Consider the following 20,750-nt stretch of genomic DNA (forward strand, 5'->3'; position numbering starts at 1 on the left):
GTGTCTAAACGGGAAGCTTTCCTAAGTACAATTCATTCACATGAAGATTTCTGGTGTTGCTTGATGTGCTTTCTAGTTGCGTTGTCAATATATATGCTAATTGTTAATATTGGTAAAGTTTTAGGTTTTGAAGCCTCAATTAATAATGGGCTTTGAAGCTAGGCTGCATGCTCAGTTTTTTATTAGTTTAGCATTAAGTTTCTTCGTTGAAAACTTACACTTATCAAAAAGACTGTCCTGTGAAATAATTTTACTCTTTGTTTCCTTTATGTGAGAAACATTCATAATAGGTACTGGCAAGGAAAACAGAAATGACAATGAACTCCTCTGACTTCTGGTTAAGGGTTGAACTGCCTGGTCTCCTTCAGTTGGCTGAAAGTTTTAATTTTAAAGAGTTAGTTTGCTTGTTCCTGGGATAATCTTATTCAATCTGTGCATTCAGAACTATCTTGGCAGTGACAAAACACAACGGAGTAAAGAAGTGGGTGTTACTGCGGGGAAAAAAACAGAGGAACTCTGGCCACAAAAGAACACTGTAGCCAAACAGGGAGATTCTGGAACATTATATATCCTTCAAGGTGTCCTTTCACATTGCTTTTTGCAAGAGCTGTTTCACTGCTTAATATAAACCCAAACTCTTTCCTCTTTGGGAGGTGTGAATTGGACAGAAAAACAGCACATGAAGTGAATTTTCCTTTCTGAATCATGCAGATAAATTGGATTCTCTTCTTTTGAGGCAAGAAAACTGGAAACATACAGAGAAAATGGTCAAATAGAAGTTTAATTGCCAGCTCCTTTTTTTTCTCTTCAGAAGATTACCTCTAGTCAATGGCTGCAAAAATAAACCTCTGTTTACTCACTGTGCTAGAAAGACCATTATCAGAAAGCCATACAAGACTAAATATGTATCTTTCTGAAATGAATCAACTGCATAACATAACAAGCAACTGCAACTACCAGCATGCTATATATACATAACAATCCCTTTCAAGTTTTATGCAATCTGGAATAATGGCAGCAGGCCAGCACATTATCTTCTAATCCATTCCAAACCAAGGTTTATAAATGTTATACATATTCATACATGCCATAGAAAACTAGTAAGGGCTTTAGTCACATACTTTTTGCATAATCTTTATGTTCCAAAAATGAAAGAATGTTTGCCCTTTTTTGCATAAGGATCAGAGTGAGAATTCCCTTTTGTTCATCTCCACAAAACCCGAAAACCAATATGCACGGATTCTCTAATCCTCATTTCACACCTGAAGGGTGAAGAAGTTTGACAAAAAGAGGAATCAGTGACCAGCATCATGGCACTTCCTTGTGCTGTCACGGCAGGTCAGCAGTTTCAGAGCTCTTTTGTGACTTCTGCTCCCTCTACAGGTACCATTTCTGAGATGCTGGGAGTCGTGCTACATGGAGATTGTGCCAGGGAAAGTTCAGGCTCTCTGATTATTTGAGAAATGACATCAGTAATGTTCCTAAACAACTGCATCTTCCTTCTCTCTATGAATACAAAATTCAGTAGTGGCAGTTAGAGTGCAGGATTGTACAACCAAGATGGGGAAAAAAGTGTGCAGTCAAGAAGATAAAGAAAAATTGCATGAAGTATTGCCTGTCTTTAAGGAGAATCACAGATATACTACTATGTCCATATTTGTGCCTTACAGGTTACAAGTTGTTCCACTTTTATTGGTATTGGATAGTCTATAGGAACTAAAACAACTGACAGCTTTTTAGAGGGGTTCTTCTTCATGTGAAAAGAGGGTCATTAATGGAACTAAAAGACAAATGTGTATTCCAGACCATAAATTGTTTGCTATCTATGGGTATCTTTTATCATACTTTCACTTGCTTACAGATCTCAAAATACCCTCAACCTGCCAAACTATAGCTGCAGCTTTCAGAAAATTCTACAAGCCTGTTCATTCCTCAGTCCTCTATGACAACAGATCTATCAGTTTGTACAGATACGGGTCTTATAAAGCACCACTTATTACTAAGCAGGGAAAAGATGGAGGTAGTTTTTACCATTCAAGGTCAAAGAGTTTGAGGAAGGCACATCTAAGCAACACTTGTCAATATCAGCTTTTTACACTGAGATACGGACAAGAACTTCAGTATTGCTCTAAAGCAATGTCTTTTTTGGTACTGAAGACAAATCTTTTACAAAACACTTATACTACTAATAGCAGTAATTTATTCTGTCTACTTACTTACAAAAGCCAGTTTCAGGCTGGATTTTAAGGGCAAATTCTCATTTCTTCCATCTCCCCGCCTCCTTACTTCATGAAACAATGTGGCATGGCAAAAAGCATAGCAAATACAAAGAGCGTTCATATTTCTGACGCATTTAATATTGCTTGCCCACATCACATACAGACTACCTGGGTCAGCTTACAAACTTCCCTATTTGCACATAACTATGGCTCTATCACACATTGCTTTCTCTTCCCTGGTTTACCTTTCCTATCTCCTGTTCCTCACAGCCTCCCCAGCTAAGAGATCTCCATGGGGATCCAGAGACGGGGAAGGGGAAGAAGGAACAGGTAGTCGCAAAGATGGCAGCAGATAAAAGGTGGTGATGCCCTGTGGAGCAGTGTCTCCTCAACATTGTCAATACCACAGTTTTGCCACTGCGGCCTCTGAAAAGACTGATTCACAGAGAACTGCAGCAGGAAAAATTGGACTTGGTTCCTTTCCCTTCTAGTCTGACTTGCTGAAAATAAGCAAACAAATTAGACTTATGTGTTTAACATCAATCTGTTTTCCCCTTTTCCTCTGAGTAATTTTGTCAAATTTGAGAAAAAGCCCAAAGTTTCAATCATAATGAAGTTCCTACCAATTTTCTGTGAAAACACATAGCTATGGAGAAGGATCACACAATGGGCCTCTTCTGTCCCCATTAAGGGAAAAGGCTGTAAGTTCCTATGTTATGACAAAAGCCTATTCGTGCAGAATTCCCCAGCCATGAAGAAAGCACAGAAGCCCTAGCCACGAGGAAAGCTCCGAGCAGAGCTCAGGCAGCCATGGTACAAAAACTCTGAGGAAAGTAGGCCTCACAGTTTCTGGCACTCATGGAATTCCTGGTGCAGACAATGCCTGACAGATCCTGCATGTTTCAAGATGCATCGTTTAATATAAATAACAGCAGGAACATCAGGAAACATAAAAGATTTAAAGGCAGCTTCAGCTTCAGCTGAAGGATGCCACCAGATCAAACTTCTGCTTTTGGCTGCCAGTTACAGGAATAAAGTTGTCAGCAGCACATCAGCTGTAGGGATCAGAGCTCTGTGGTGAGAATGCAGATACAGTGCCAGCGGCTGTTCTCAGTTTCATCACTGCTTACACGAGAAATGGAGAGACCAATCTCCTACAGCAGAAAATGGCACCACCAGTGGGAACTACCTGGACATTTTTATTCATAAATTTAAGCAAGTATCCAAGTTAAGTTCAAGGGAAATCATTTTGCAAAGAATGAAGATGTTTCAGATCAGTAATAGAATGGTTCCTAGCAATATTTAGAGATATCTCCATTTGGAACAGAATAGCACGCACTAGAACAAACATGCAGAAATGACAAATAGCAGGTCATAATTCCTGTGATGAAATCTGGTTTCTATTTTTCTCCTGAAAAGAGTAGAATAACATCACAGAACTACTTTGATTTTATACTTGTTAAAGAGAGCGTACTTTATCTGTGAGTTATCTGACTAAATGGTCTTGTCTTGTTTTCACTAGTTAATATCTGGCAATTATTTGTGGATATGATTGTTGTAAGCTTAACATAAGTAAGCAGTAGTGACTGAGTTTTAATAGTAGGTCTTTTTTTGCTTGACCTGATGGCACAGGCAAAAATCTAAAAACTGGCAGGCTCACATTAGGATTTGAATGAGTTATGTTAGTGGAATCCAAATACATGCTGTTTTGAAGAGCTAAGTGTTGAGAGAAGCAGTAGACACATGCAGAATAGCCAGTAAAGAGCAGTAAAAAAGCACAATATACACCTGTAGTAAGGCCTGGAGAAAAAGAAGAGCCTTTAGGTACGGTACTAACTAAAGAAAGGCTTAGAGGTCTGAGCAAGGAGAACATTCCTTGCCCTCACGTGTGGAGGAACATGAGATATTCTTTGAGAAATAAATGGCATCAAAAATAAAACAACTGAACTTCAGTTTCCTCTCCTAAGTGAAATAGTTGAAGCTCAGATTACTGATCAAAACAGGTAATACTATATTCATTCAGTATAAAATTTTGTTTCAAACCTTTGGGTGCTACTAGTAAAATCACATTCTGATTTGTTTCTGGTTCTACTTTGAAGACAAAGGTGTGTGCAGATATGGGTGAAAAGGGCAGATCTGCAGCAGCCTACATATAGGTCAGTTTAAGCTTACGAGTTTCACTCTTGGCCAAGCAAGGTAGAGAACCAGTGATTTAGATGGTTATAACAATGGGGTTACCATCCCCATAGTTTGGCGGGGCTCCAGTCAAGTCTGAGATCCCTTTGTATTACCACAAATACTTCTCATCTACACTTATTTATATTTATCCGTCTAACAAGAACAGGCAGTCTGGGAAAAAGCCATTTGCCCCAGGCAGAAAAGCTCAGGGCCTTAGGAAGGAATTGTTAACAGAGTCTGCATATGCAATTACATATTTCATTACTGAAAAGTGAGGTCAGGCCCTTACGCAGGCATTAGTACAACCATTTACACACATGAGAGTCTCAGCTAAATAGAATGGCATTTCCACCCTAGGACTGTTCTGGAACTAGAGAGTAATATCTTATGAGAAGAATTTACTCATTGATAATCACTCCTCTGGAGTGCAGTGGATGTGGTTACTGTAGTACTTAGAACAAGTAGACATAGGTGCCACAGTAGATACGGTCTAAAACTGCTGAATGGAGTTTAACTGCAGACACAGAAAGTCAAGGTTTGGTTTTGCAAGGTTTGGTTGCTCATAGTTGAGCATGGCTAACCCTGGAACTCAGATCTACGTGCCATTAATCACATTAATTGAGAATGTGGCCTTAGTAGCCAAGAAAATTTCTTCTCACTACTGAGAAACTTTGAGTTTCAGTCCACATCTCTCCTATGGGAACTTGCCTGCCTGCAGTTTTTGACAGTGTTTGAAACAATGAGAGCTTGGGTGCAGAATTTAAAATAAAGAAAATTAAAAAAATAAATAAATCAAACCTATTGTCACTGACCTCTTTCCAAGAGGTCAGCAACAAGTCATAGAAAACTCTTTCCACTTGTTAAGGTGGAAATAAGACGTACATGTTCTGTATTAAAGCTCCTTTCACTCTCGGAGGAGCAATGCAGAACTGCCCCAGCCTGAGGCAGTTCAGTCTTGTTTGAAGGAACAGCAGTTAAATCACAGCATGGTCTCAAACTGGCTGTTAAAAGCCGCCTCTAACAGCTCTGATTCCAGTCACTGCTGCTGCCTCTCCTAGGAAACATTCTGGCTGTGCACGGCTCAGTGGGCAGTTTCTTTTCTACCTCCATGAGGTTTTCCAGAAACGCAGAGGGCGCAGGCACAATGCACTATTGTTGCCAGCTCTAGGTGCTGCCTTCCCTTCCTCTGGCTCTAGAAGTCATTGCTGCAAAATTCATTCTTGAAGAGAATAAGAAGGCTGTTTGTTGTTTTTTTTTTTTAATTTTCATCCCACAACCATCATTTCAAAAATGTAATACATACCATCTTTTCGAAGTTTACTAGATTGTCAGTGAGTGTCTTATTTCCCTCATGAGTAAACGTCATGTCTGTTTGGGAATAAAAGACACATTAAAGCCCATAACCGAATCATGGCATACAAAACAGAACATTTTATCTATTCCTCACAACAGTCAAAGCAGCTATAAAAGTAAAACATTTAGGCTTTCATTTACAGCATTTCTGAGGCTAGTAAAATTGAGGTGTAATATTCAGATCCACCAAAGCTCTTTTTCCTGACTCTGTGTCACACTTCTTATAACGGAAAAAGATCATACCCCACACTGAGATTGATTTTTGCTTTTTCTTGCTGCTTTTTACTCCGACTCTTCAAATATTTGACAAATAGCTTTCAAGTTAATAATTCTGGTAGCATACCAGCTTACCTTTTATAAGTAGAGGCATGAAAGGAATTATTGGAGGATCCAATTTAGCTACAGTTAGTCTGTAGGCCCTATGGTTTCTTGATGGATCCTTAAGAAAAAAAATAATTAGTAATATGTATTATTACATGTATTAAGACACTGTATGCATTCATTTAGATGCCATGGCATTTATTAAAATTGTCATTTTCATGTGCGGCTTTAAAAGTGCATCTGCAAGCTAAGCCTTTAATCATTTTCCCATTCCATTTACACGCTGAACACAAACATTTTTCATGCCAAATAGCAAGGTAAGAGGTGATTATGAAAAAAATATTTTTAAAAGGACCGAAGATTTTACCTCCTCCATTGCAGCTGCAGAGCCAGTATTGCATATGCTGTAACATTAAATGTATTGCCTGGAAAAATCCAGGTTGTAAAATATAATTTCCCATATGTGCTATTGGAAAACATGCGATAAAGCTTTTCAGAGTTTCTCAGTTTAACTTTGAATGATACATACATTCTCTCAGAGTAGGTTCCTAAGAGTATAATTTATTAGTCATACATACTTGTTTTAGCAGCTCTAAAACAGGATCATAAACTTCTTAAAGTCAAACAAGGGCATATAAAATGCTCTGAATCAAGGAATTCAAATCAGTTACTCAGAAACTGAATTAGCTCAGATTGTGCACAGAATAAGTGATCTATTGCTATTCACCATTAAGCTTTCAAATTCTGCATAGATCTTCTTGAACTTGCTTGGAAGTTTCTGTTAATAAAAACAAAAATAGCAAACCTTAATTAAATCCAATTTGTACAGTAATTTTACTGTAAATGCTAGTTCCTTCTACAACGCCCTAAGTCAGGAAAGTGCTCTTTTTGCCAGATATTTCTAACAATGTGCTAATCTAAAATACAACATGTCTCCTAGCAACCGGATTATAAATAGAGACGGGACCAGCCATGAAACCTGCATCCTGATCTAAATCCCGACTTGAATGTACTCCTATGGGATGTTTAGATTCAGATTTTGTTTGGTTTACATTGCAATCACTGAATTCAGAATGGAAGTGAAAGTTTAGTGAGTGGCTTCAGGACATTCCCTACTACAGTCTATCTCAAAATATAAATCAAACACAGCTTGTGAAGGGGTGGCTCAGCTTCATCATTCATACCTACAAGGAACTGCCCTCACAACACTCAAGTCCACCCCTAGGCATTTCCAGAAAGTTTTCTGGTCATGACAATACATCAGCATTCTCGATGTGCCCCAGCAGCCAGTGCTTTCTAAGCTATAAGTCAATGAATAGATTTTAGCCCACAATACCTACTTTAGTAAATATGGCCAGTTGGTTGCACAGCAAATAGGATGAAATGGGTGTGAGTAAATATTTTTCCCTCTCATACTATTTTAGACATACTAAATTATATTTTTCTATAAAGACAATAAGATGTGTTATAAATTATTCAGAGACCAGAGTGATTTTTTTTGCACACTCAGACAATGTCAGCTTTCTTGTTTTTATAAACTAATATTGGCAGCGAGCAGCATTAAAAATTAAGAGATTTATAGTGCAGAGATGATTTTTTTCAATACTTTCTACATTTGGAGTGTGTGCCCTAGCAAGATATTTACAGTGTGCCACAGCAAGGGCCTAATTTTTAATGATGTGTGTGAACAACTGTCTGCCTAGTTTGCATATGCATGCAGATTAGGTATTTGTGAAATAAGTGGTATAATTGGACATTTGCACCTGCAAATATCTAATTTGTGCGTGCAGCTAATGTAAATGCATGACAATACAGCAAAAATCAGGTCTTTATACATTTGGTTTTTAGCATAATCTGTACACATATAAGGTTTACACATCAAGTTGCAGAGATTCTCCTGGCAAACTTGACTGACTGCCCTACACAACCAGTGTGATAACATTTCCTGAGCTCAGGTTCACTAATGCTAACAGATGACGTGTGTCCCCCACAGCTCAGAACCTGCGTCCTCTTCATGCTGCTGAGGTAACTCCAGGTACCTCTTTTGTCTTCAGGCAGTGTCTGTACTGCCTTAGCTCTCCCAACTACTGCTCTCTCTATCCACATATTTTGTGAAACTGATCTGCAAATCTTTGATTTCAGCACTGATTGCATATACTACTTTCAGCACGTCCTACTGCAGATTGAGCTGGTGCCTTCTCAGATGTGTTAGTCTGAACTCCTTTTTTAGGTGTTCAAATTCTGGTCTCAGTTGCATCATGCCAACTATTTCCATTTCTAATGAAGGAAGTACATACACATTCAAATCTGCACTGCTTTTACAACCAGAATGTTCCTAGTGGTTACAAATGCTTACTGTCTCATCCTGCTGGACACTGCCCTTTCTAGATGCTCACAAAGAAAAGAACAAAGCCACAGAAACAAGTGGAAACTCTGAGAGTAAAGACCAAATTGACAGTAATCAAGAGGACATACTGGAGAGAAAAACAGAACCCATATGTTATTAGGGTAACAGAGTCCATATAAAGATCAGAAAATAACACGTGCAAATAGAGAATGAATTTTAGAAAACAACATGTGAGTGATCTCAACAAATGGCTAGTTAAGTCAACGAGGGGATGGGCTGATGTAAGAGCTGCACTGCTTATCCTGATGGACAATTTAGTTAACAAAGCTGATGCTGTCACACTTGTTAACTGATTTTGAGCACTGAGCACACCTACAGGTATACTGCCATATCAGTAAAAATTATCACCCTAAGTTAAAGGCTTCTGCTCAGGACCTGAATTATTAGATCTAATATTTCCAATAATAAAGGCCTAACATGTTTTTGCTAACTAAAAGCAGACATACCAGTCAAACTTCTTGGGACTGGGCTGTAGCTAGGACTTACCTCCCAAGTCAGTGAAAGACGGCTCACGGCAACATTACTCAGTCCCATAATAATAGCGAAAAAGGAATTCAGATTTTTGTATTCTTTACAGCTGAAACACAAAGTTTTAAGTTGTAAGCATCAGTGGGAACGGAAGTACACAAGACAACCTGAAGGGAGCTGAGCCAGAAACCCAACATAATCTGACAGGAGCCTTGCAGCCCTGATCAGCAACGCACCACTACTCTGCTGTGGGATTAATACACTGTGAGGCTCCTTTCCTCTCCCTCTTAAAGCAGCCTCCTGCTCCTACTTCACTGTGTGTCAGCATTTGCAAGACATTAAAGGAGTCTTTGAAGTTTCTTCCCATCCAGAAGGACAGTATCAGATCTGGGCTCAACTCAGACCCCAGAAATACCAGTGGAAGCAATTGCTTTAGAATCCCATTTGCAGAAGAACTTGCTGACAGTTTCCAAAAACAGCTATGAATGCTGGAGGCTGTCCCTAGAAGATCTTCCTTGCAGTTTACAAGGGCACTGTGTCTTTTTAAAGAGAAGATCAGCTGTCTAGAGATGCCTGTGTGTCAATGATTTCTTGCTGTGTATGGCTTCTAAGTAGTACTTGTATATTCTGGAACTTTTTAGGATGCTTCAGGCAAAGAACTACCATTTGCTGCCAGCATCATTAATGAGGTCCGGGGCAGTAGGAGCTCTAGGTCAACCTTTATTCCTAATGCAATGGAGAATTGTTATTACCAGCCAGAAAAGCTGGAAAATGTAACTTATGTAATTATGTATTATGTAATTCTGGAAGATTCAGTACACCATACGCAGGAGTTGGCACAGTCAAGCTCTGACAGGAGCAGCTCATACAGTTCCTTGACTGTGACTGCACTGCATGGCTCATTTCTTCAATGGGGACAGAAGACAGAGAATAAAGCCACACAAATCTGCATCTTGTTAGGTTCCTGCAAATAACTTGCTGTTTTCCACAACTAATTCCCAAAATCTGATTTCAGAATCTCGGTCTCTGCTTCTTTTGCTGTTTTCCAAGAAAGCTTGCACAAGATTTAAACTACATTTCTCAGATGGTTTGAGAATTTTAATTAACTACTGACACTCTTAGCTCCTCTGAGGCATCCTCAGCTCCACATAAAATTAGTATAATCATCATATGCTACTGTCTGACTGTAAATGCCACATGAGCTCTGCTCTTTTTGTCCCTCTGTTTCACCAGACTGGACGTATTGAAGAAGGGAGTCCTTTAGATCTGGACCTCATTGTGTCTGCCCTGTGTGAGCACTGAGCATATGAAAAAATCTCTCCCCACCTGATGGTCTGCCTGTAGGAGACTGCTGCACCCTCAGATCGTCTGGCAGAGCTGCTCATACAAATTCTCCCACATCAGATTAGGGACAGCCAAGTAAGACTGGTGAAGATAAGCTGAAATGCTAAAGCTACTCCAACTTATTGTGACTAGAGCAGGTTAGGGAGTGCCTTGTTAGTGGATCTGAGGGGAAATAAGGATGAAAAGCAACCAAAATAGGTTTTTGGTGATAAGGTTTTCCCTGAGCACAACTAAATCCAGGAAAGGAGATCTCTCTGCAGTTTGTGACACTGAGAATAAATTCTGGCATAGTAAAAATAATTAGTAGCACACATCAGTAGTGCTCAAATGCAGGCAGCTGCAAATCTGTCTGCAATATATAATTTGAATTTATCTTTCATTTTAAAAAGGAAAAGTTTGCTAAATATCCTGTTAAGCAATGCCATTTTACTAAGACCCTAGAATCAGTCTAGGTTTAAGATTCTGTGTACCAAACGTTCTATAAACTCTGCGGGCTCTACACTGAATAGCTTAGTTCCAAATAGAGGAACGCTGTAATGAGAAACAGTGCAGTGTGGCACCACTGGCAGCGGTGCATATGTTCTGCCTGCAAAATGTCAGTAAGTGGATTCTCCAAAGCACCACAGTGTGTTTGCAACAGAGATTCCTCAGCCTCCCAGAAAGGACTGCATTGGAAACATCTTTGCATTACTACAAATTGTCAACATGTATATAAACATGCACTCTTGTCTCTAACACAAGCATGGTTAAAACCTCTCAGTACTTACATGAGCAGATTTATTTTATTATCTCTGCACACACACATACTCTTCAAAAATTTCTTGGAGGCTCCTTGGGCTTATAACATGCATTTGTAGGGAAAGAACCTAGTTTTCAAAAACTAGGTGAAATGTCTGAGTGTAGTGATGCACAGGAAAGTTTCTAAATAGCCTGTGGGCGTATCTGCAAAGAGGAAATGCATACAGTGTCTGTGGCTATCCATAGAAGTTTGTGCAAGTACTTCCTAGAAGGCCTTTCAAATGCAATTACTGTGGGAGAACTCACTACAGGAAACATGGTTTGCTTCTTCTCATTGTTTCAAAGTTTGATCCTACAATGGCTGGAGGGAAAAGATGAACCTGGTAACCTCCACATCCTTTCCCAGCAGATGCAAAGGCAACAACAGCTTCTGGAACTGACAGCACGTGTGCACAGCACTGGGAGCCAGGGCTTGGCACCAGGCAATACACAGCACAGGGTGCGCTGGGGGCAGATGTAGAGCACTGTGCCTCCTGCAATGGTATCTGGGCCCCTGTCACAGAATCGAAACAGGGCTCTCAACAACTGCCATCTTTGAAAATTGGTATATGCAAGGCATCTTGTTACCACCTGCCATGCGAGATGAATGGTGCAGCACTGAACTGCAGCAGACACTTTTCTAACGAGCCTTTTACTTCCAGGTAGGATAAAGGTCTCAAGGGTCTTCACAAGCAAAGCTTCCTTACAGATCTTCCCTGGAGGCCTAGGCACCCAGTTGCTGATTCAGTTTCTTGGCTTTCTCTCCCCTCAGACTCGGATGCAGTGTTTGTTTCAGGCGTGCTATAGCACTTGTTACTACAGCAGCCCTGCGCCGGGAGCAGGAGCCTAGCAGAACTTCCCAGTGCCTTTCCCACCCTGCAATCAGTTCTGCCTGCTCCGTCTGTGCTTCAGCAGATCTTGTGCTTTGGTTATCTCTGCATCCAGGAGACAAAGAAGACTCGGCAGAGCAAGCCACTTTTAGCTATTTATTTTTAGCATTGTAGTGATACCAGAAACATGGAAGTAAACAGGAGGTTGTCAAGCTGTTGTAAATAGCATAGGGCTAAACTCATGACACTGAGGAACCCACTGGCTAGGGCGGCTTATTAAGGAGATATTTAGCTGTATTTTTCAGGTACTTGATTTCAAGTGTTTATGGAAATGACTATTGTATCTCAATTTCCCATATTTCAACATTTCCCCGCTACACGCCTCTGAGCTCAGCAAAGGCCCCAGCTCCCTGTGCTGTGTGCGGCTGCCACTGCCCTCTCCCGGCCGTGAGATCATGGAATTTGCAGCACGCTTATTTTTAGAAACTAAAGAGGTAAATGCTGTTCACTGTTCTGCACAGAAGCCCGATCCTGCATGCACACTACCAGATTTTGAAAATCTTCAGCTTCGTGGAACCCCCAGCCTCCAGAGGGCCCGAAGCAGCTCCCAGGAAGGAAGCAGCACTGAGGTGCAGGGCCCAGCCTGCAGCAGAGCAGAATGCTGAGGCATAGTTTTGATGCGAACACTGATTTCAGCCATGTGGAATCACAAACTGTGAGGACAGAGACATCACAGCTGTAATTTCTTCACACTACTTCACCAAGGAGTGCAACGTATGTTAAAATTGACGGTTTACCAGCAAATAAGGACTGCTTTGTTCTGTAATGCTGCTTAAAGTCTCCACTCACAACACCCAAAAAGTCTGAGACAGATGCTAAGAACAGCAGCTCCTCACTGCATGCCTCAGTGAACTTAGTTCAGACAATGAGTGACAGGTGAGAAGTGTAATAAACATACTGTGAAATGCAAAGAAAGAAGGTAACAGTGATCACCATCTGCAGCTGTGCAGGGCAGGGGCATGCCCTGCTCCCTCCAAAGCATCTTCCCCTCAAGTCCACATTCTGGGCTTTCATGGATGGCAAGGAGTTGAGGCCTAACTCTTTAACACCAGGCACAAAAGAGCTTCAGTTCTTATATGAATAAAAGAAGAGAGCAATAATTGCCTGCTATCCAGCCTCAAACTCAGAAGGTGCTAAGAGATAGAGTATATTCATGCTGTTGTGCTTTTAAACAAAAGCATTAGGAAATTGTCACAAGCAGACTGAAGGAAACACAAGCCTCATCATCTCAATACCACCTCTTTTGTTAAAATTAGTTTTTCCTAATGTGCTTAAGGGTAAATGATGGATTCTCTTAGGGAGCTGAAGTATGTATTTACTCACAAACTCGATGTGAAAGCATAGCCCTAAAAATCCAGAGATTTTCATAAATCAAGGATCAATGAACCGTAAGACAGAAATATGTATTAACAAACTTCTATACCACACCGTAAGGCAACAGACAGAATTACTGAATAAAAACATTTTAACCTCTAAATGTGTGGCTTCTTGGAAACAAAAACAAACAAACAGAAAAAGGACAGTAGCAACAAATTTACTGTATTCAGCCTCATTTCCAGCTCATAGGTGATTGTATACTTACTGGGCTGCTATCTTAATATATTTCTTCAGTAGCTGCACACGCTTGCTGAGTTGAGAGCAAAGACAAATCTCAGTGACCACCCAGAACTGAATTTCATTAAATCTTCTTAAAAATAAATCCAGATTTGCTGTGGTCTTTTTGAAATTGTGCCTTCCAAAAGTGTGATAGATCAGTTCCAGCTAGAAAAAGAAAAACGTTTGGGATTAGTTTTTTTCTTAGAAATCTTATACTTTGGACAGTGGAAAGAAGGTAAAAACAATAACCAGGTAAGTATCTACTTCCTACACTAGCCTGAAACTTGTTCTGCAGTTTACATTTATTGTTGTACCAATGACAAGAATTTTGGTTGCAATCCAACAGTCAATAGCTGAAGCATACTAAAAGCATAACTATAGATTATGCATAAATAGCTTAGTATCTTGAATAAAATGTACTTAAACAGCATGTGTTTGCGAGAAGTTTTACAGACAAGATGCAAAGATAAAATCAGACAAAGAATGCCTCGTGCTTTCAAAACTTGTAGGCAGTATTTTTGAAAATCAAGATCAGAGATTTGCAGCTACTGAACATACCTACCATACAACACACCAATTAAACATTTCCTAACAGATTCTAATCTGCTGAATAGATGGATTTTTTTTTACCTCATGCACACAATTGAAGAGCTCCCAGTCATAAATTGTCATCTGATGTGCGAGGTCTTTGGAGCTCATCAGTTCAAATGTTCCAACCGTACCAGCTGATGGTCCCTCTTGTTCTGGTAACGGTGCCTACAAATAGAAAAAATATTTTAGAAATGCTAAATTATGTGTGGAGCTTTTCTTCCATAATGTTTCTGCTTGTTTGTTTGTGTGTTTCCAGTGTGACCATTTCCCTGCACCTGCTTCTAGTAGGAAAGCTGAAATTTGCTGTTTCGCACAGGCTGGCATTAGGAAAACAGAAGTCCTATGCAAAAATCAGTATCACTATGCAGAGGATGCTGAGTGAGATTCTAAAATTACTTCAGAGATACTGTAAGGAAGCAAGAGAGACTGTTATCAGTATGTTATTCTTAGCATTGTTCTATATTTTGAAGCCAGTGTGTTCCTTAAGCATGCTTATTAGTTTAGGAGCATAGGTTTGTTCACAAAGCTTTCTTCTTTCACATACACAAACAACTGAGTCACAAAGCACAAGCCAGATACTTTTGTAGATTACCGACCCTAACAATGAGAATTATTACACCCACTGTATTTCAGAAATCTGCAGTGATTGCAAGATCTTCTGCTCATTTACATGAGGCATTTAAAACACGCCTTGTACTTTCTCTTTGTCAGTACCGTGATGCACTATTAACTGATTGCAAAACTCCTCATTATGATAATGAAAATTATAAACACGCAGTCTTATAAGAAAGAATTCTTTATACCATTCAAGTATAAAGTATTTCTGAAAGACAATTCCATACCATCCAATAAATAAATGTGATCTACAGTGTTGCACGTAAGTAGATCTTACACTGAAGAGATTTAAAACATGGCTTGAGATCAAGGCACTTTTGAAGTAACCTGCTGTATATATTTGAGCCAGCCCTGGCTAACCGCTAACAAACAATCTTCTTGCAAGTTCACACGCATTCTGAAATTTCCATTGGGAAAACATCAGTAAAGCATCTTGCAAACCCATGTTTTAATTGTTTTGTTTCCAGGAGAGGGCAGTAGAGTTCACTCACAAGTTTCTCTATGTCTTACAAGGCCTTTGTTAGTTAATTGCAGAGCAGGGAATTGTCAACAGGCTCCTTTCTGAGTAGCAACTGAATAGAGTCTGGAAGATTAACAGGCCATATTTACACACTGTAGCACTAAAATTGAGTTTATTAAATCAACTGTCTTCTATAAAGGAATATTCTATTACCTACAGAAAAAGGAGCGGCTGGGTTAATACATCAACAATACACAGAATTGTAGCTTTATTTCTGTTTGAGTTCTTGCCAGGGAAAGCCCGTATATCAAATACCATCATATACAAATATGATGTTATTTAAATATACATATAATTAAAAATAATTAAACTTATCCATAGACATTATTACCTTTAGATATTTATCTACAATTTTTTAAATAAAGTATTTAAGTATAATATTATCTTAAAAAAAAAAAAACTCAGAACAGCCATCAACCTTACAACAGCCTGCAGACTCCTCAGCCTGGGATTTGCACAAACACAAAAGTTTCTTCAGTTGAAGACAGAGTATGAATGAAAAATACAGTTACGTATAGAAAATCCAATTGTGAGGAAATTTGTGGAAAAAGACTTAGGGCTTTTTCCCCCTATTTGGAGTCAAATACAACATAGCTGTTACCATAACAAACACATATTTTTCAAAGCTAGGAAAGAAGCACTTAGATGTAAACTCACTGCATACTTGCAAATTTGTCTGAACCAGAACAATATTCACATGGGAACTGTCAAGTGCAATACGAATAAATGTATTCACATAGGCAGCAGCAAGAAACCAGAATGTAAAAAGATTAATTTCGGAGGGAGGAAGATCATAAGATTTTTGAAGTTGTTTATTCCTCTTTGAAAAAATGCAGTTGATAAGGAGATGAATTCTGTTGTGCAGTACTGAGAGCCTCATACAAGATACTGAGTGTTCACCCCCTAGTTCCTATTGAAGCCTGTTCAATTGACAAAAACTAGCACACTGCAGCCCTGTAGCTGCTCAGAGCTCATTGTAGCATTTGGTGCACTTAGACTTGTTTGAGTTGGAAGGGACCTTCAAAGGCAATCTGGTCCAACTCTCCTGCAGGGACACCTACAGCTAGATCAGGTTGTTCAGAGCCCTGTTCCGCCTGACCTTGAATGTCTCCAAGGCCAGGTTATCTGCCACCATTCTGGGCAACCTGTGCCAGTGTCTCACCACCCTTGTTGAAAAAACTTCCTTATGTCCAATCTAAATATCCCCTCCATTACTTTGAATCCATTTCCCATTGTCCTATCACAACAGACCCTGCTAAAGACTGTTCCCTTCTTTCTTGCTAATTCCCTTTAGATACTGAAAAGCTGCTCTCAGATCTTCCAGAGCCTTCTCTTCTCCAGGCTGAACAGTCCCAGCTCTCTCAGCCTCATAGGGAATGTGTTCCATCCCTCGGATCGTTTTTGTGTCCCTTTTCTGGACCTGCTCCAATAGGTCCACATCTCTCCTGTACTGAGGACTCCACATCTGGACACAGTACCCCAGGTGAGGTCTCACCAACACAGAGCAGAGGGTCAAGATCACCTCCCTTGCCCTGCTGGCCATCGTCCTTTTGATGCAGCCCAAGATACAATTGTCTTTCTGAGCTGCAAGGGCATGTTGCTGGCTCATGCCCAGCTTACCATCTACCAGAACCCCAAAGTCCTTTCTGGCAGGGCTGTGCTCTGTCCTTACATTACACCCTCCAGTTTGTACTGATAGTCAGGGTTGCCATGACCCAGGTGCAAGACCCTGCACTTGGATTTGTTGAGACTCATGGGGCTCTCCTGGTCTCTCTGCTCAAGTCCATCTAGATCAATCTGAGTGGCATCCCATCCCTCTGGTGTGTTGTCTCCACTCCACAGCTTGGTGTCATCCACAAACTTACTGAGGGTGCACTTGATCCCACTGTTGATATAATTGATGAAGATGTTAAAGAGCACTGGTCCCATTACTGACCCCTGAGGGACACCACTTGTCACTGATCTGCATCTGGACATTGAGCCACTGACTACCACTCTCTCGGTATGATCTAACAACCAGTTCCTCATCCACTGAAGAATCCATCCATCAAATTCATTTCATTCCAATTTGAAGAAAAGGATATTATGGGAGATTCTGTCAAAGGCCTTACTGAAGTCCAGATAGATTACATCAGTGTCTCTTCCCTTGTCTGCTGACACAGCTACACCATCATAAACAAGTGACAAGGTTGGTCAGACAGGACTTGCCTCTCTTCCATGTATCTTAGCTTCCTGGAGGATCTGCTCCATGATATTCCCCAGCACTGAGGTAAGGCTAACAGGTTGGCAGTTCCCTGGACATCTTTTCCACCCTTCTTAAAAATGAGTGTAACACTGCCTTTTTTCCAGTGACCAGGGACTTCACCTGATCACCATGACTACATCAGCCACTTCCCCCAGGACTTTGGGATACACCTCATCCAGACTCATAGACTTATGGATATTCAGGTTCCTGAGGTGGTCATGAACCTGATCTTCACTTACAGCAGGAGGGGCATCACTCTTCCAGTTCTCACCTTCTGAACAATCTGCTCAATGTCTGCATGTAAAGCAGTCACCAGTGAAGACTGAGGCAAAAAAAGCTCTTCAGTACCTCAGCCTTCTCCTAGTTCATTGTTACTAGCATGCCTGTACTGCACACTATTGGGGTACGCCCGCCTGAATTTTCCTTTTTCAGTTGATGTACATATTGAAGCCTTGATCCAAGGTAGATAGGCAGCAGAGGAGAAAAGGCACAGAAAGCCAAGACAATTTGCTGCCAAAGGTATGTCTGCACAGACACGCAAAGCCATATAAAAGTACTCAACATTGTACTAATGCAACCTCACTTCAGAGTAGCATGCCTCACAGGTACCTATTTAGCAGGAGTAATTAACCTTGAGGGATCATCAGAATTTAATAAACTGAACAAGACATATCCCTGCATGGAACTACAGTATGCTGTATGTGCATTCCCTGGTTACTAAATTGAATGCAGCAGCAAAGTACAGATTTTACCATATCTATAAAAGAAATCAGGCATACATAGTAAGTGGCTTGTTAAAGGCATACAGGAGGCTGAAACAAGGGTAGGAGTAACAGAGTTCATGCTGACATGACTTGGCAATTACATTTGTTTTTAATGAAATAAAAGGAACAAAAAGTACAGTCAAATCAAACCCTATAAAAGCAGACCCATGGAGATTGTTAGAATGACTGTATAAACTGTAAGTACTTACAAGCAATTTTACTTTAAAAAAAAAAAAGTTCTAGGAGGAATATGTTCTGAGATTCTAGTAAGAATCAGAGATCTTGACATAGTATTTACTTGGGCTCAGATAGAAAAGATTCTAAGGAATTTACTGTCAGAACCAAGTCTTCATAATGCTGCAATTGCCAACGTCTGTCTGTCTTCTTTAATATATCCTTGTGGCCACGAGGAGGTAATTTTGTAATCAGGAATTACTGTTTGTCTTAGTGATAATATTCAGCTCTTCCTACATGCTCAGCATGACACAGAGAATACTGGAATCAAGTTCTGTCAGGTGGATCAAGTGGATTTCTGCTCTAGTTTAGGAAATGATGATATGACTCCATTTTCATTTCAGGGTTTGTCCCATAGAACTATTGCCAAGTCCTTCATTGTGAGTATTTCCACTAGTTTCTACCTAAAGCACTGATAATACAAAACATACCAAGCATTCAAATTAACTGAGGAACTGAACTTTCTGAGCACTGCATACATACATACCAGTGAATCAAACTGGTCACGTGGGCAGGCAAAGAGTCGTCCATTAACACTGAGAGTTGTAAACACTGAAACATCATGAGGCTTGAGCACGACTTTTTCTGTAAACATGAAACAGAGGACTTCATTAAATATTTGTAGTATTGACAGAGGACTGACCCAGCTGCAAAAATCAGCATTCTGGGAACAAATTTTACACTCAACCAATATATGTCCAGGGCAGAAATAGATGGCAATAAGGTCCTCTTTGTTGAAGAAACATGAGAAGCTCAGACCCAGTGAGTCTCATTCAGAAGTGGCATCAAGAACCAAAATCTCAGCCTCGATCTGCACAGGCAGTTTAAGAGAAGTCTGCACTGCCATCTCTAGAAAAATCTAGCCACCATTAGAGACTCTTCATTTTTGTCTGAGCTTTAAGCACGCGGAGAGCTGTTCTTGCTAGAAATTTCCCTGGAAGACAACTGCATAAGAAGGTGATGAAATGTAACTGTACTCAAATCTCATTGCAGCAGTTCTAAAAGAACATCACATTGCAGGTAAAGAAAAGATAATGAGATAACTTACAAAAATCTCTGTCAGAGAGAGATTTGGCTGTCAGCAAATCTGACAATAAAAAATTGCTGCGACTGCAAAAACAAGAGCTGCCTGGTGTCAGTCCTCAGGAAGTGAATGTTTTTGGCAGGCATCACTGTCTGCAAAAATGCTTTCCGAAACAGCTCTCATTAGCGCTATGTGTCCTTACAGTCATACTGAACCAGAGCACTTCAGCAAGACTCATTCTCCAGCAGAACCCACCCTGAGGTCACTCTCCCATTTCTACAGCCTACAGCAGGGGGCTGACTCCTGACCCTTTGCCAACACCGGGTCTGTGGGCTTGGCACCCAGATGCTGAATGGAGGTCAGACTGGCAGGGACCAATATGGGAATTTTAGTACTGCAGCATTTTTTGCTGCTTCTGATTCTTACATCTAAACTGACATTATCCATGTTTACCTCATATTTCTGCAGTTAAAAGAACTGAAAGTCCTACACTGAAGGGAACTTGGGGTAGCTCTATTCAGATACATGCAGATAGACAAGCTGCTCATTTTCCCTGTATGCCATGTGAGCTCCAGTCTGTGCCTGCAGTGCGGAAAGGACTTGCCTCTGACATAGCTTGTACTAGCTGAACGTGCATATGGTAATAAAGCCACGACTGAATTAGTCTTGCTTTTCAATCCTTCCTGACCTTCTCTTTCACTATGAGAAATATTTAACATAATACAGTATGTTAATACAGATATACAGTACCTCCTCCTGAACTCATCTTTACTATGATAAGGCCTTCTCCAGAACCCAGCTTATCTGCTACTGCGCTGATCACTTCCTTCACAGACGAAGACACCGGCACGCGGATAGTGGTATAGGTTTGGTCTATGCAGTACACCTTAAAAAGAACTAGAGAAAAACATTCCGCTATGTATGCCACATAACATGTAACAACCACAGAGATGTTATTGTGCAAACTACTTTCACCTCATTAACTGCTGCTCACAAATGAAAGAACAAAAGCAAAAAAAGTCATTACTGTTTTGATAATTCCCCATTCTTCAAATGTTCTACAATTTCTAGCCTAGAAATCTCTGACTTCCCAGAGCTTTTAGCAAAACATGAAATACTACTATTTTAGTACTGCTATGCTATTTGTGGATGCCAGTTTCATCTGGTACTTTATTATGTCCCAGATATTATAATAGTTTAAAAA

At 40.2% G+C, this 20,750-nt stretch overlaps 1 protein-coding gene across 1 annotated transcript in view; it reads right to left on the reverse strand.

Annotated features, from left to right (window-relative positions):
* The window catches only part of LOC100550956 (rap guanine nucleotide exchange factor 4-like), a 35,234-nt gene that overhangs the window by 4,808 nt on the left and 9,676 nt on the right, over nt 1-20,750 (reverse strand). The window contains exons 2-9 of the mRNA XM_019617390.2: nt 20,297-20,521; nt 19,010-19,107; nt 14,184-14,309; nt 13,540-13,718; nt 8,965-9,055; nt 6,799-6,849; nt 6,102-6,189; nt 5,701-5,765 (exon numbers count right to left, since the gene is read on the reverse strand). Of these exons, the coding sequence (XP_019472935.1) occupies nt 5,701-5,765; nt 6,102-6,189; nt 6,799-6,849; nt 8,965-9,055; nt 13,540-13,718; nt 14,184-14,309; nt 19,010-19,107; nt 20,297-20,521 (923 nt within the window). The remainder of the gene's footprint in view (nt 1-5,700; nt 5,766-6,101; nt 6,190-6,798; nt 6,850-8,964; nt 9,056-13,539; nt 13,719-14,183; nt 14,310-19,009; nt 19,108-20,296; nt 20,522-20,750) is intronic.

This window comes from Meleagris gallopavo, chromosome 7 (assembly GCF_000146605.3).
Source record: "Meleagris gallopavo isolate NT-WF06-2002-E0010 breed Aviagen turkey brand Nicholas breeding stock chromosome 7, Turkey_5.1, whole genome shotgun sequence".
In the NCBI taxonomy this organism is placed as follows: Eukaryota; Metazoa; Chordata; class Aves; order Galliformes; family Phasianidae; genus Meleagris; species Meleagris gallopavo.